The sequence below is a fragment of the Strix uralensis genome, chromosome 4 (assembly GCF_047716275.1).
Source record: "Strix uralensis isolate ZFMK-TIS-50842 chromosome 4, bStrUra1, whole genome shotgun sequence".
Taxonomy (NCBI): Eukaryota; Metazoa; Chordata; class Aves; order Strigiformes; family Strigidae; genus Strix; species Strix uralensis.
The window spans coordinates 116,466,830-116,483,819 of record NC_133975.1 but is presented as its reverse complement, the minus strand read 5'-3'; the positions used below and the strand labels follow the sequence as shown (position 1 = coordinate 116,483,819).

The 16,990-nt window shown below is 38.1% G+C and overlaps 1 protein-coding gene across 1 annotated transcript; it reads left to right on the top strand.

Annotated features, from left to right (window-relative positions):
- Positions 1-234: 234 nt before the first annotated feature.
- Positions 235-11,415, top strand: LOC141942280 (alpha-1-antiproteinase F-like). Its single transcript, XM_074865228.1, is given in 5 exon segments — positions 235-345; positions 2,248-2,893; positions 6,329-6,599; positions 9,460-9,607; positions 10,791-11,415. Coding segments are annotated over 5 exon segments (1,365 nt in total). The 3' UTR covers positions 10,980-11,415.
- Positions 11,416-16,990: the final 5,575 nt, after the last annotated feature.

Genomic DNA, 16,990 nt, shown 5'->3' with positions numbered 1-16,990 from the left:
AAATAGTAGATTTGAGCAACTGAGATGTGTATGAATGTTTGATATTATGAAACAGTAGGTTCAGTTTCAGGAAAATTGGTTTGAATCTAACCAGGGTGATCAGATAGTCATGAATAATAAAAAGTCACGTGTGAAACATATATTCAGCAAAGTTAGGTGTCCAGTAAAACTAGTTTCAACACTGTTTGCACTACCTAATCTCTGAAATTATAATGTGTGACTCACAGCCCTTAGATGATCTTAACCTTTACTAGAGGATACCCTGCTTTGTGTTCAGCAGCATAAACAACTGAGCAAGGACCTGTGCAGACCTGGTGAATACAACAGGACCCTTTTGACTGTACCGTAAGTAATACGTTTTTTTCTGTGGAAAAAATGTCAGACCTTATGTGTAGAACAACAGTTTCTGAATAATCCATTGAGGAAAATACCATGTTCATGTTCAAGTTGCAATTTAAATGTTTTTGTATTGTTTTATTGTGGTTTTGTTTTTTTAAAAAAAGGTAAGTCCTCTCTGAAATAGTCATGTTTGTACAGCATAACTCTCTAGGAAAATTGCATCTCTAAATGTTTTAGAGTTAAATGAAGTAAATGGATGATAATAACAAATGTAGGGCATTAAATTAAATGGAAGTGGGGACTTAAGGCTTGCTGTCTAAAGCTTCTAGAGAGTTTGGAAAAAAGAAACTGGGTAGAGATAAAGGCTGAAAGAATTAGAGTGATGATGGAGCAAGTTACAAACAAATCAAAGAGCTCAAATTTAAATTTGTTCTAGATATGCAAGTGAACTGTCTGAAAGTGATTTGTCATGGGGCTCAGGCCCTTCCTAACAATAGTAGTATTGCTATAACCACGATATTCAAAGGGTGTGACTTAAGGAATATTTATAGCATATATTATTAAAGCAGAGATCAGCATTCTGATTTCGATTAATTTTGGAGAACCAAGACTCTGGAAAGTGGAGAACACAAATGCAGGGTCGTGGTGGGAGCTGATAAGGCTTCAAATGATTTTACAAGGCATGAAGTTCTGAATACCATTTCTCATTGCAAGTCAGGAACCTAAGATATTTCTCCCTTTTGAAAATCCTTACATTTTCCTCTAGAGAGTATTTTATTTTATAAAAGAGTCTGTATGTAAAGTGATCATATACCACAGGAGGATGTTCTGGATTTCCAGATATTCCACATCTTTACTTCATTCTGTCTGTTGACAGAAGTTGTTAAAACAAGTGTGGTACAGTATTAATTTCTAGAGTCAAAATTATTGCCACAGATTTGGAATGGATGGTTTTCATGCTGCTCTGGAAAAGGCTTTCCAGTTCTATCAGTATCTTTGTTTCTCCAGAATTCACTCATTCATCTTTACATTTTACCATTGCAGCCTTCTCTGTCAAAATCACCCATTGCTATCTTTCTGATGATAAACACCATGATTGTTCTAGAGCTTCCTCTAATTTTTGTAATTTTACTTTTAGGTGATTTGGTTCAGTCACCGGACTGGACATGCCTTTGTGTGTGGCAGGCACACTTATTTCCACTTGCTGTTCTGTGTACATACCCATTTTCCCTTTCTTAATAAGCAACAAAGTATTTCCAGGGTCTTGATAACTTACTAATTGCTCAAAGCATATTTCTCTCTTTTGTTAGTTATGTGGAAGTCTGGGGTTTTTTTAAATGGTGCTCAATTGTTCAAGCTTTATGGAATCACTGTAAATGTTCATCACTTCCTCATTAACAAGTACATTTACTTTCTCTCTGGTGCCTGCCTATATGTTCACACGCAGCCCATTCAAAAATGTATAATATTTTAATTCTCACAATGGAGGAATATTGTGCCTTTCTTCTGCTTTGATTGGCTTGACTGGCTCCCTTACTTCTGCTCTATAGACTTGTACTTTTGACTTACAGCTTTTTATCACTTAAAGCCACATTAAAAGCAGAACACTGGAAAAAAAAAAAAACAGTTTCAAAGGAATTGCAGCCTAACCTTAATGAGGGTGTCTTTGGTATTACTTCATACCTCTTTGACTTTAATTTTTATTCTTTCATAATTTCTTCAGTAGGTTGAGTAATTTTCCAGAGTCTGCTTCTTTGAAATAGAAAGTTGGTATCCCTGAATTCAAGTGCCTTGGAATCACTGGTACCAAACCAGCTCTGTACAGTGAAGGAATTGACTTATTTTTAAGCACAAGGAAAAAGATTTGTAAGCCAAATATAATTTTTCTTTTTTTTTTTTTTTTTACAGAGTTATAGAAACATGAAGATATTGTTTTTCCTGTGTCTTTTAATTGTTGGGCTTCATTCCAACAGTTATTGCTATGAGCCTAATCGCCCAGCTGTAAGAAACCAAAATCAAAGAGGCCCAGAAAACCTAAACATGCCACAGCAGGCTGTAGGGAACAGTGTTTGTCGGTTTGCATGTTGTTTCTACAAAGAGATTTCTTCTCGTGAAAACAATGGGAATATTTTTTTCTCTCCTTTGAGCATCTCTACTGCCTTTGCAATGCTGACTCTGGGTGCCAGAACAGACACTCTGACACAGATTCTTAGGGTCCTTAGCTTTAACCCACGTGAGATTTCTGAAAATGAAATACATGAAGGTTATCGTCAACTCATGCAAATGGTAAACAGAAAGAATGAGGGGTTACAGCTGAATATGGGAAATGTCCTGTTTGTGCTTGAACAACTGAAGCCACAAGATAAATTTTTAAATAGTATCAGAAACTTCTATGAAGGAGAAGCTTATCCTATGAACTTCAAGAGGGCTGATCAAGCCCAGATAAAGATCAACGAATATGTAGCGGGAAGAACCAATGGGAAAATCAAGGACCTCATAAGTAACCTTGATCCACTTACTGAAATTCTCCTTATTAGCTATATTTATTTTAATGGTAAGATATACATATTATATTCTCCTACTTCATACGTTATTTCCTCAGGTCAGTCTTGGACTTCATCACCTTTTTTTGCAATATGGGTTTGCAGATGGACTCATGTCTTGTTTTCTTTTTGGTCCTCACTTACACTTAATTGTAAACAAAGCTATTGGAAACTATGTTCTACTTGACACTGATGATAATTCCTAGCAAAATTTAAAGCAATTTTTCCTATATCTTTTAATATATACATTTCTTTCCTGCTGAAGATTGCATCTCCTGCTGACCTATACTTTGAGGAAGGCATCTCTATCCAGTAAAGGGTCTAATCCTATACAATCCTGTGGCATTTAAGCACTTTCTTGAATGTTTGGGTTTTTTTTGTCTAGGAATTAATTTGAAATCCACTTCATCTGGTTTTTGTTTAGCAAGTTCAGAGTTAAATTCAAAGAACACTGTTCAAGAAAACTTTGCATCTTACCTAGAAGAACATATGTTTACTCAATAGTTTTGCTGTTACTGAGTATGTTCATGTATCCAAACCTAAACCTGTAACAGTAGGTTTAGTTTCACACTCATGTTCTCCTTTTTTTTTTACTAACTATGCCTTTGCTGATAGTATGGCTGTAGTCCTGACGTGTCTGGAGGCATAGATTTTCAACCTTTTTTTTTTTTTTGATTTGCAGATTCTAATATTTTCCAGTGAAGAGATAGATCCACCAGTATCAAATACAAGCCTAATGACAATAAGCTTGTTTTTATTAATTAACTTATGCAGTCTGCTTAGGTACAGTCTACAGATCTTCCCAGAGCTTTTCAGACTGCTGATCTAATAAGAAGAGGAGCAAGTCTGTAAGGTTCAATCCCTGGTCTAATAACAGATACTGCATCTTCTTTCAAACCTTCTCTCTCTTACTCATTTTATCGTGTTCTGAAAACAAAGTAATTGTACTCTGAAAAAATAATATTCTGTACTTTATCTGATAAAAATATCATTAAGCTTTTTAATTGAAACAGAGATGACATTAGAAATGCTATTTTTTTAAGAGAAGTGCTATTCTTTTAAAACTGTTAAACTGGATGCTTTCACTCTCCTCTCCAATATGAGGCTTCACCTGAAAGTAATTCAAAACCATATTTTTGTTTTGTTTTGCTTTTCATCTGTGTCTCTGCTCCTTGTGTTAATCTCTGAAGCTAAATGGAACTGTTTGCAATACAGATGATTGAAATTTCTTAATTCTCTCGAATACATACTTGTTTGTCTCAACTGTTTTCAAGACAGGCTTTTATTTAGCATCAGGAACGTCTTTCAAAATAGGCAAAAAAGCCTATTCTTTTACTGAAAGGTGTTTGAAGAAGGAGCAATAAATTTAGCAGTCCAATGGGAACAAAAGCCTGAAAAACCTTGTATTAAAGATAACTTCCTATTACAGATAACGTCTACGTGTTCTAAAAATAAGTTTGGGTTAAAATTAAGTGTTCATTCTCATTACTGAAATGATTTCCCAGCCCTTCCAAAGATGATGGAGATTCTGTTTCAGCTCTTCAATTTTAAAGAAAATAGATTAAAGAATAGCATTAATAGCAATAATAAGGATTTTCATCTTGAATTTGAGAGTAGGTTAATGCTAATTGATCTAGAGGCTGGGATTAATCTGGAGAGGATCTTTAAATCTCAGGTACTTCTATAACCAGACTATACTTCTAGGCTCTCGTCCACTCTCTGTGCATTACAACCTTCCTTGCACAGTACTGGTGACTCTCCTCCCACTTCTTTGTGGTGTAGCATAGTGTAGAAGTTCTTCCCTAAGGACAAAAGTCTGGCAATGTTTTCCTGGCTCTCAGCCAGCAGGCATGCTATTCCACTACTGTACACCAGTCCCTTATCGTGCCCTAGCCAAGCCGGTCACCACAAAGTATCATACTTTGAGATCTGTTTTTCCACTTGAACACTGTGAAGTGTTTGAGGAAGGTGCCATCCCTAGAAGGTAGCCTGCTAAGAGAGATGAGAGTGTAGGAATAAGAGTGCCTCTGAAACAAGAGGAAAGGATTAGTGGATGTCATCTCTGTCTAATCTGTGTGCTTAAATCCTAACATACTACTCAGTTTTTAATCAAACAAAGCTCTTTCTGAAAATGGTGGGTGTCTTCCCTGAGTTGAGCATTAGATAAAGGTTGTTTGAGTATTTCAGGACTTGTGTCATTCATGTTTCTGTGATTCATTCTGCTTTTTAATTTTTTTTTCACTTAAGCATATCAAGGCAGAAGTCCTGCCTATTAGATATCTGATGATAGAAGTCACTATTAACGAAGTAACATAAAAGTAACAACTTTTCCCATCTTCAGGGTACTGGCAGTGGTCAGTTTATATTTTCAGAGCCTGAGACATGCACTAACTAAGTCTCATTTCACTCTTTCCAAATACTAAATAAGTGCTGTTTATATCTATTTCACAGATGGTGGAAACAGCAGATGATAATTATTTCACTTGAACCAAGCTGCCTTGTAATCATTGTTCAAATAGAAATCAGAAGTCAAAAGGAGTAGTTTCATGGTTTTCTTGATGGCACTTAATTTACTTAGTATTGTGACTCTACTTTTGCCCACTAAATTTGATAAAAAATTAGTTTTGTTCTAGAAGGCAAAATTTACTACAGAGCAGTACCTCTTTTCTTTAAAAAATAAGACAACTCCCCCCAACTTTTCCTCTTTTAAAAAATCTGCTCAGCCTCTGAAATTGATGAGGTGGATAGCTGGAATTTGGCTTAGAAATTCCTCTCTGCTGAGGATAAGAATCTTTCGGAGTTTCAGTGTAGACTGTTTCATTATGACTGAGCAAGGAGCCTTTGGAAATTTAAGATCGTGAGCATGACAGTATAAAAGGTTTATGTTGTTGTTGTGTTGTTTTGTTTTTTAACCATCAGTCTGGTAGAATTAAGTTCTTCATGACTTTATTGGCTATCAACTAAAGCAACATATGAAACCCTTCTCTCTGCAAGTAACCTGAATCCCTTCATTTCTCTGGAGAATTCATCCCTCATGTCACCCTTCACTAGTTTATTTTGGTGTGGGAATATGGAAAGGAGAGAATCTTTCTTCTTCTGAGATCTCATTTAAGGACTGCATCATATGAGGGCTTTATAGACTCCTTAAAACTGTTGTCATGGAGGAAGAGTGCACACTAGAACACTTGGTATCTCATCTTAATGAAGGATATTGCAGACTGCTGTAAGATCTGAGGGAGTTTTATACATCACACTCTACCTACTGTGTGTTGCTATTGAATTATTCTGAGTATTCAGTAAGATCAAGTGGTCATTGCAAACTGGTTTGTCTTTGAAGCTGATCCAGCTGTACCAGTTCCTGTCATCTATCAATGTGTCCTTTGGTGATATGTCCTATGGTTTCATGTTCTCAAAATATCCTGTAACTCTGTCTCTTGTATTTCAAGCTGAATGGGAAAAACCTTTTGATCCAAAATACACTAAAAAGAACAAATTCTTTGTGAATGGGAACAAGGCTGTTGAAGTCCCGATGATGTTTGGAATGGGTCAGTTCAAGCATGGCTATGATGAACAGCTGTCTTCCACTGTGGTACAAATGGATTACAAAGGAGGTGCTTCAGCATTTTTTATTCTGCCTGATCAAGGAAGAATGAGGAAGCTGGAGAAAAGATTGTCTTGTGAACGTATGTCAAGGTGGAGGACAGTAGTCTCAAAAAGGTAAAATTCTGCAGTTTTTGGTTCAGATGGGAGGCAAGGAGACACATCAGTCTCAATCTGCTGGGTACAGAATAAATATACTATTTTTAGTTCTGTTTTAATCTACAGAAGAATTCCCACTGACCAAAGTTGGAACCTGGCTCTCTGGTGTCTTGTGTTTTCACATTCAGTACTGCATGAAATGAAAACCTTCACAACTTTAGGACTTTTGCCATTTCCGCATTTTGTTTCCAATCTTCAACTCTCCATAGCCCCCAGTTTTCTGTCTTAAGACCTCTTCTCACTTTTTTGGGGGAGGTCTTCTGCCTTCTCCTATTTACAAGTAAATTCCTACCACTTTCCTTCAGCCTTTTTTCTTGTCTTTTGACTTCCTTTCTGTCTATTACAGTTACCAATAATTGCACCTTTAATGCTGAAATAACAGCTTTCATTTGGCAATTGTGAGGATAAAGCTCAATGATAAGGGTATAGAGCACCTGGCACATTGCAGAGCCACTCTATTCAGGCTGTTTGAAGACTTAGGAAGGCAAAATTGGTATAAGCTACACTTGCTTCAAGGTAGCTTTGAAGGCAGAAAGGTTATATGCTTTCTAAAACCAACTTTAGATTCCTTCCATTTACTGTCATGGGTAATAGTATCCTTTAATGGGACAAAATATGTGTACAAGCATAGGCACAATATGCTTTCAGAATCAAGCCCTTGTGTTCATTCATGAATCTGATGTGCCATGTTAGAGACCTTCACACATACACATTTGAAAATTGTATTTTAGATTTTTTTCTCAAGATAAAAATGACATCCTAATAAAGAAAACCAAAACCAGTGTCATGCTCTTAACTCTGATTCACTGTTAAATCTTACCAAAAAATCTAGATTTTTTTTTCATTTAAAAATAAGACAGAAAGAAGTATTGAATTCTCTGTGCATTTTCACAGTTTTGAAACTTCTGGGAGCAGCTATGTGTTTTGTGACTAAAATCACTATAGGACAAATAAGATGGTGAATCAAGACACTTATGAATAATTTTTATCAAAGAAACATAATTACCTTCAAAAACAGCAAGAAAGACACTAAATACAATTGGAGGGATTTATATTTCCTCTCTCTATCCTCTCCCTCCTCTCCAAACAGGAATAATCTACCTAAAAGACATGAATGAGAGATGTAAATCTTATAATATAAAAATGCATTACTGTCACAGATGAACTTGTTTCATTCAGCTCCCCATTTTTCATCATGGCAGTTCTCTCCTGCAAACTAATGGCACAAACTACTCCTCTTCCATTTAGTTTTCAAAGCAACCTGTTGCCTTCACTATTATTTAGAGTCTCTGGGAAGTCTTAATAAATGGCTTTGATGTGGGATATGGAATGATTTAAGGACTGTGGGCAAGATATGTTTGTCCCTGTTTCTCTGTCTGCAAACTGACATTAACAGAAGTTGTAGAAGCATTGTAAGGAAGAGTTTTTATTGCTATTGGCTGCTGAACAGGGGATAGTGCCAAAGTATTGCTAGTACAGACAGATGAGATCTATTTAATGGCTAAACTGTGGAGAAAACATCACTTTCTCTTCTGGAAAATGTATTGAGTGCTTCCAGCCTGGTCGCATTGTTGCTGTGTGCCTACAGCTTTCCCTTTCCTGCATGTTGAAAGCAAGTGGGGGCTTGTGAATGAGAGTCTTTATGTAATAACAAGACAGATGATTCAACGGTAGTTGCATCCTCACTTGAGACAGCAATCAGCACAGTCAGAAATTAAGCAGAAGTAAAAGATCAGCAACCTGTTATCAATCCGCTAACACTCTCATTTTTGGGTACCAGCCAGACTTGGCATTAGATGCTGTGCTACATTGGAGGTACAGACCCTTTCCTTCCCACTTGTCTGCTGGATGACTTCCTCTTTGGCCAGCTTCATTAACTGCTCCACATCTCCCTGACCTCAACCCCTGGACAGTTGTCCTGGTTTCTCACTAGAAAACAGTAGCTACTGTCAGCATTATCACTGACCTCTGTCTCTTTATGTTGCTTGTAGCTGTAAATGTTGGTTTTAACCTTTGAAAAGGAATTGTTAGATCCTTAGTGAAAGAGCAAGAAAGAAATGAGTCAGAAATGTGGAGCTTTGATTAATTTATGGAAAGCAGCAAACTAGTCACTTTCAAAAAAAAATTTAATAAATCAGACATTGGACTAGACATAGAAAAAGAATTATCTATTGACTAACTACATTCTGTCAATGTGCTTTGGGTTTTTTATTTTCTCATCCATAAAATCACTACCACATACTGTCCTGCTCCTTAGGTATATCTTTTTGTTTTCTCTGTCCTGATTTATATGATAAACACAGAAGGACAACCTTTTTTTTTTTTTTAATTAAAAAAGTGAACTTTGATGTCTTATATTTTTTGTGCCCATCCTGAGGCACCTAAAAGAATCATTTTTTCACAGGGTGAATCCTCTGCATCCTTAGTAATGGGGCATGATGAAGGTGCTTCCAGCAGAATGCACAAAATATCACTAGCTTCTGAAAATATCAGATGAAGATCCTCAGGGAGGCACAGCTGTACTGTTTTGCTGAATGATCCCTGGCTCAATCTCAGTGTTCATGTGTTGGCTTACTGCAGACTGTGAGACAGCAACCTACAACCCTATCCTCTCAACAAGCCTTCCAACACTGTTATAAACTTTCTTTTCTTCTCCCCAAATTAATGTCACTATACATCTCCCATGTAGACTAGAGAGAGCCTACAAGCAAAATGTCTTTGGGGAGAAAGCAAAATTAGTTTGTCTCTCGCAAGTCTGTGTTATACTGTGATATCTGATCAAAAGTTTCACCATATTCTGGCACTTCTTTTCTGGCAGCTCAGCAAATTTGTATCTTCCGAAATTCACTCTTTATGGGACATATGACCTGAAAAGTATATTGTATAAAATGGGCATCATGGATGTATTCACTGATAAGGCTGACCTCTCTGGGATCACTGGGCAGCCCCAACACAGAATTTCCCAGGTAAGTCATACTGCTTTTTGTTTTATGGGCCCATGGTTATTGATACTTACATCACTTTCTTTACAACTATTCATGATGCAAAACTTGTGCTTCGCTTCACATGAAAAGGCAGCTGTTGGCATACAGAGTATTTCACCCATGTTACTTGCACTGTCAGTGCAATTGGGCTGGATCAGGTTACAAATCTGTAATTTTTTAATCTAGGAGGCCTTTTGGATCCGCATGGGGCAACCTTATAAAACAGATATGACCAAATCATCATCGGTCCATGCCTCAGTACCCTCCCGCAGCATGTTGTTACAGTCATTACGTTTCTGCTTCTGTTTGTGCCTACCTACTTTAGCTTGCCTCTGGGAAAGTAGGGAGCTGTAGGATGTATCACTGCTTGTGTTTTTTGGAGAGGAGGGGAGGGGAGAGGAAAAACACTGCTTGCCTTTAAACTGTTTAGGGGAAAGGAATATGCAGTTATTAAAAACATTTGGCTTCAAGCCTATGAGCAATGACTCTCATTAGTGACAAGCACAGACAAAAGCTACAGATAAGTCATGCTTCAATAAAACTAGAGTTTAAAGCTGACAATCAGTGCAAATTTCATTGTCTAATATGAACAAAACAAGTGCCTTCATGACCTCAGGTGGAAGTCAGTGAATTAAGGTCTGTGAATGTCTTGATTTTGCAAGGTAAAACTTACATGTTTCTCTGCTCTAGTCCTCTTATTTCTGGCCCTTCTCCTTTGCTCCCATTTTTTCCAAGACATTAAGGAACATGGGAAACATAATTTCCAGATGCTATTCAGTGTGCTAATCTGCATGTTACTTCTTTAACTCTATAAACTTTTAATAGACAGTTAAATATGATCTTAGTCTCTTAACCTTTAGTCTAGCTCCACAGATCCGCACAAGTGAGAGCGGGGATTAAGAAAAGAAAGCAAATGTTTTACTAGCAGGGACATGCCCCTCCACTGGGGATGGACTTTTCCTCTCTGAGGCTAGGAGAGCTATGCTGCGTGTAGGTTGCTGGTTTTTTTTTTTCGAACTTTGCTGTCTTTGTGCAGTGGTCTCACACCTGTCCATCTGATGCTTGTTTCTTATCAATAACTCCTTCAAGCACTTTTAGCCCCAGTTCTTATTTAGGTGACTAGTTTTGTACCCCTTTGACTTGTAACACATATCTTTCTTCACAGGCTATTCATAAGGCTGTGGTAAAGGTGGATGAGACTGGCACCGAAGCAGCAGCTGCCACAGGCATGGAAATAGTGCCTATGTCCGTTCCAGTTACCATTACATTTAACAGGCCCTTCCTAATGGTCATAACTATGGAGAACACTATACTCTTCATGGGAAAAATTGTGAACCCTCTGAAAAAAGATTAATTTGATGTACATACTAAGTATGCAGTGATCACCACTGTTAAATCAAGTGTTTGACCTGATGAGTATGGCATGGCTACAGAGGGCTCTCCACCTCTTAACTGATGCTATTCACTGTTTTTTGTAGATGAGACTCTTCATCAATTTAAGTTGTTGTAGTTGCATGTTTGTTTGGGCCTTGTTTTTTTTTTATTTTTTTTTTTTTTTTAAAGAAGGTTGCATTCAGGCAGAACTGTCATTAGATCTGGGACAAAATAGGCCTGTGTGATACTGACAGCATAGATACATCTTCTAGCAGGGAAGATGTAGAGCATGTGGGTGGAGAGGGCTATGTAAGCCTCCTTCTTCCCTCATGGCTGCCTTCTCACCTTTTTTTGCATTGACTGACAAATGGGTACAAGTTACGGCACTTTACTACTTGTGCCCGTTTTCCTACCAACATGAAGTTCATAACTGGCATAGAACTTAACATGCATAATGCTTACTACCTTGCATAGTACCATTGTTGTCCAGTGAGTCTATTACATCCTTGCCGTTCAGCTGTCATCCCAGCTAGACTGCTGCAAAGGGGTCACAAAGAAGGTGTGTTTTCCCCCTGCAGATATATACTGGCTTGCCCACTGGTTTTGTGAGAGTTTACAGTCCAGACTCATTACAGGCAAATGTTAGAGGGTCTTAGAACTGGGTTTAAGAAAATAAGAGGTAGGTCAGATCTCTGCAGTTCAGTGCCCTGGAGCTGACCTTTGTGAATCAGATATACAGCTGAGAGCAGCCAGAAGACTACTTCTAGCTTATGACTGCACCTAAACCAGCTTCTAGAAGCCCCGAGGCAGCAGGAAACACAAGCCATCTCCCCCTGGTGCCAGTGCCTGTACCATTACTGTCTGGTCCTGGGAGTTAACTCATGGTAGCAAACACCATTCCAGTATTGTTTGTAGGATCAAGCACCCCACCAGTAACACCTGTACCCCATCAGTGACACTTACTGTGTCTCTTGACATAACCCCTTCTGTCCAGACTGTCCAATAGTACAACATTGGTACTCTATTTCTCATCTGCTTCATGGTTAGTATAGCCACAATATTATAAAGATCTGTTTTCACTATTAAGATACACAATACTAAAAGTCACATTCATAATGCACATGCTTATTTATTTTTTCTTGTTTATTTTCCTATCTATTTTTCTTCTGTTTTCCACAACATCTATCATTATTTTATTTCTTTGCTCATGTTCATGGTATATATCTGATCTCTGGTTGCAGGAGGGGTAAATTATTGACTAAAATGGGTTAGTCTGTTAATAGGTATTAAGCATTAACACCAGTCTTTGTACAGCCTTGAAATATGCAGACAAATGTACTATGGTAGAACAACAATGAATAAACGTGACATTTAAAAGTTTCTAATTTTGCTGTTTTATTTCTGTAATTCAGAGTTAAGACTTCAGTATTGTTCAAGTATGGTTTTTTGACTGGTGTCAACAAACAGTTATTAATGCTTATATATATATATATTACTTATATATATATTACTGCTTATATATATTAGATCAGTACAGTAATGCCAGTAATGAGCTTCAGAAAGCCCTGTGCCTTTGGGCTGAGCAGTAAATCCCTATTCAGCACATAGTTGGTTATCTCTGTTAGGAGGAGAACTTTTTGGGAAGGTTGCACATTTCTTTGATTCAGATGTTTATTTCAAAGGCTACAGACAGTGTGCTGCTTCTAGTCTATCAAATGTGTAGCTTCATGTGTGTGTGTCATCTTTCTTCTAAAAAGCTCTCTCTTGACTCCCTCTAATAGCTATGTTACTAGTCATGGCATGTGTTTTGAGCTGTGATTCCTTTTCTTCCATAAACAAAATACTAGCCATCTAGATCATACTTTCTTCAATAGATTGTGACAGGAAAACAAGAGAAGTGCTTAGAAGCTACTCATCTTTTTGTAGATGAACCCACTTCCAAATTAAAATCACAATGAAGAAAAACTCATCTGCGTGGCATTAAAATTGGGCAATAAGGAAGAATAAATGTAGTATTTCCCAAACTGAAAACTAGATGTACTGAATTTGTTTTCATTTGTCTATGACTACATCACTGGACCCATAGCGAACCTTGACAGAGGGTACTTTTCTCCAGGTTCTTACAGATCTTTGTAATTTATATTGATCTAGAAGCACTGTGGGTCTTGCTAGGTCACAAACAGTTTTCTGACATAACCAGAAACCAGATCTTGCAGCTTGCTTTGTTATAAAAATGTATAGCAATGCATTTGGATATAAATCCAAAAAACCTAACTTAAAAGGAAAAAGTAAAATTGGCATATTTACACAGCAAAGTAAATTAGAATTATGAGGAAAAACTTCAGAGAATGGAAGTCTTGACTCCCCTCCAAAAAGAATGACCCCACAACATTAAATCTCAAACTGTAATAAGAAAGGACAAGGACAAGTTTGAGGAAAAAAAACCCAACTTGCAGAAGTCATAGCATATAATAATATATTCTTTTCAGAAGATGTCAGAAACCTGCTAGAGAGTCTGAGCCGCCAATAGATGTTCAAAGTGTAAAAGAAGTCCCTGAGGGGGATCCTGGCAAAACAGAAAAGCTCAATCCGTTGCACATACACTTCCTTTGCAGTAGTTGAGCCCTGAGCAACTATTTCAAGTTGAATTAAAAATAGAAGAGATGTTAGAAAAAAAAACATAAGGCGCAAGTAACAACAAATTGCCAGGACTGTTTAGTATGCATGCAAGAGCTCTTAGCTGTCTCAAGAATACAAATGTTAAGCTTTCCACTGTGATGCATCAGTTAGACTGGTCTCTGTACCAGAGTCATAAGAAGTGACAAATGTGACATAACTTTTTTAAAAAAGATGCAAGTGAGCATGCAGTGAATTGCAGAACAGTTAGTCCAACTTTGCTATTTTGAAAACTGTACAATTGTGGTTGCATGGATAAGTATAAGAAAATATTGAAGAACTAACATGACTTTTGTAAAATCATAGAATCATAGAAATATTTAGGCTGGAAAAGACCTTTAAGATAGAGTCAACCGTTAACCTAGCACAGCCAAGTCCACCACTAAACCATGTCCCTAAGTGACGCATCTACGTGTCTCTTAAATACCTCCAGGGATGGTGACTCAAGCACTTCCCTGGGCAGTCTGTTCCAATGCTTGACAACCCTTTTGGTGAAGAAATGTTTCCTAATATCCAATCTAAACCTCCTATGGTGCAACTTGAAACCATTTCCTCTTATCCTATCACTTGCTACTTGGGAGAAGAGACCAACACCCATCTCGCTACAACCTCTTTTCAGGCAGTTGTAGAGAGTGATAAGGTCTCCCCTGAGATTCCTTTTCTCCAGGCTAAACACCCCCAGTTCCCTCAGCTGCTCCTCACAAGACTTGTGCTCTAGACCCTTCACCAGCTTCCTTGCCCTTCTCTGGACACACTCCAGCACCTCAATGTCTTTCTCGTAGTGAGGGGCCCAAAAGTCAACACAGTATTCAGATCCACAGAGGTATGGCCTCACCAGTGCTGAGTACAGGGGAGACAATCACTTCCCTAGTCCTGCTGGCCACACTATTGCTGACACAAGCCAGGATGCTATTGGCCTTCTTGGCCACCTGAGCACAGTGCTGGCTCATATTCAGCCAGCTGTTGACCAACACCCCCAGATCCTTTTCCACCTGGCAGCTTTCCAGGCACTCTTCTCTAAGCCTGTAATGTTGCATGGCGTTGTTGTGACCCAAGTGCACTGAGCCTTGCTGAACCTCACAAAATTGGCCTTGGCTCATTGATTCAGCCTGTTCCAATCCCTCTGTAGAGCCTTCCTACCCTCAAGCAGATCAACACTCCTGCCCACCTTGGTGTCATCTGTAAGCATACTGAGGGTGCACTCGATCCCGTCATCCAGATCCTTGATAAAGATATTAAACAGAACTGGCCCCAGTACTGAGCCATGGGGAACACCACTGGCGACTGGCCATCAACTGGATTTAACTCCATTCACCACCACTCTTTGGGCCTGCCCATCCAGCCAGTTTTTTACTCAGCAAAGAGTACACCCATCCAAGCCATGAGCAGCCAGTTTCTGCAGGAGAATGCTGTGGGAAATGGTGTCAAAGGCTTTACTACAGTCTAGGCAGACAACATCCACAGCCTTTCCCTCATCCCCTAAGTGAGTGACCTTGTCATAGAAGGAGATCAGGTTAGTCAAGCAGGACCTGCCTTTCACACACCCATGCTGACGAGGTCTGATCACCTGATTGTCCTGCACGTGCTGCATGATGGCACTCAAGATGATCTGCTCCATAACCTTCCCTGGCCCTGAGGTCAGGTTGACAGGCCTGGAGTTCCCCAGATCTTCCTTCCAGCACTTCTTGATATTGATATAATGATATATGTCACATACTTCAGAAAAAAGATAAGATTCCTCAACGAAGGATCTCAAAACAAACCTTAGCTACTAGGGAGGCAATAAGTTCAGGCATGTGTTATTCAGAGAAGTCAGAGATCATGTGGGACTTCAATGCATTGTGAGGTGACATATTTTGCTGATGGTCCTACCTTGTTCACGAGCAAGGATATCGCAGTACACAGTGACTGGCTGATAAAATGTCAGAGGAAAATCACTGCCAATAAATACAAAACAAAGAGTACAAGGAAAGAAACCCTTTTGTTATATATGGTGTAGTGGTCTCTTAAGTTAGGCATTGCCACTCAGGATAGAGATTTTGCAGTTATGCTGGGTAGGCCACTGAGTATGTAATCTCCATGCTCAGTGCTGGTGAAAAAGGAAACCAAGCAGTGGGAGACATGAAAAAAGGAAGAGAGAGAAAGGAAACATCGATATGCCCCTGTGGATGCTATGTCCACACTGTGTACACTAAGTGCAGCACTGGATACTGAATTAGATGAACCTTTAGTCTAAGCTAAGGGTGGCCATTTTATATGGTTTACAGGATAATGTCATCTGTACATATACTGTGTATCTATGGGCTCAACTCAGAGCCAAAGCCTGTGTTTATTTCCTTTTGCTGTGCACATGGGTGTCTAAGACAACAGTATGGGGCTGGAAGGTAAGAGCATTTTTATTTCATCAATTAACAACAACACTTCTATCAGCTCAGTTTTTCAGTAGGAAATATGTAAAAATCAAAGCCAAGTTATATGATTTGGTAGTTCAGGAGCATTCATTATAAAAAAATAAGTGCTTTTTTTGGGGTAGTTTGCAGGGTTTTTTTATCGCTTCTTCGAATGATTCAAGTAGGTGAATTTATATTTGTATGCTTATTTGCAGTTTTGGTCTTTTTGCAATCATTGATCATGCTATTTACAATCATATGAATGCCTTGCTATTCACCAGTGTACCTTCACAAAGACTCCTACCAGATCTATCATATGTCTTATTTACTGTTTCTGGGTTTTGTTCTTTTCTTTCTCTATAAAATATATATATAAAATGGGAATATCTTATTACTAGACTGTTTTTCCCATCAGATTCATACCAAACTTTCCTGTTTAAAATTTCTAAATTATTTTTCCTCTACATCTATGACCTTACAGTGTATGACAAATCTATTTTTAGTCCATGAATAAAGGCAAAAGAGAATAAAACTCTGAGTGGTAAAATAATGACTTGCTCACTTCTCAGGTCCTCTACAACTGATGCAGAAGTTTTTTCCATCCTGACTTGAAGAAATAAGTGCTTGATGTAAACTTTATTGTAAACAATCACTTTCTTTCCAATCAGTGTTTTTCTACAATAGCCTTTAGATAATGTCCATAGTCCCATATTGGTATTATCTTCACATCCAATAAATGACATTTCTCCCCCACGAGAAGGTTCAAGATTTTGAATTTTTCGAAGTTGTGACAAAAATTTAAAATCTCAACGATTTTCCTGAAAATAGTTTTTTTCCATTGTATTGGTAAATGGTAGAAAATTTTATCACTTGGTAGCATCTTATGAAATAAAAGTTAGCGTGGAACATTTGCATCATTTCTGTT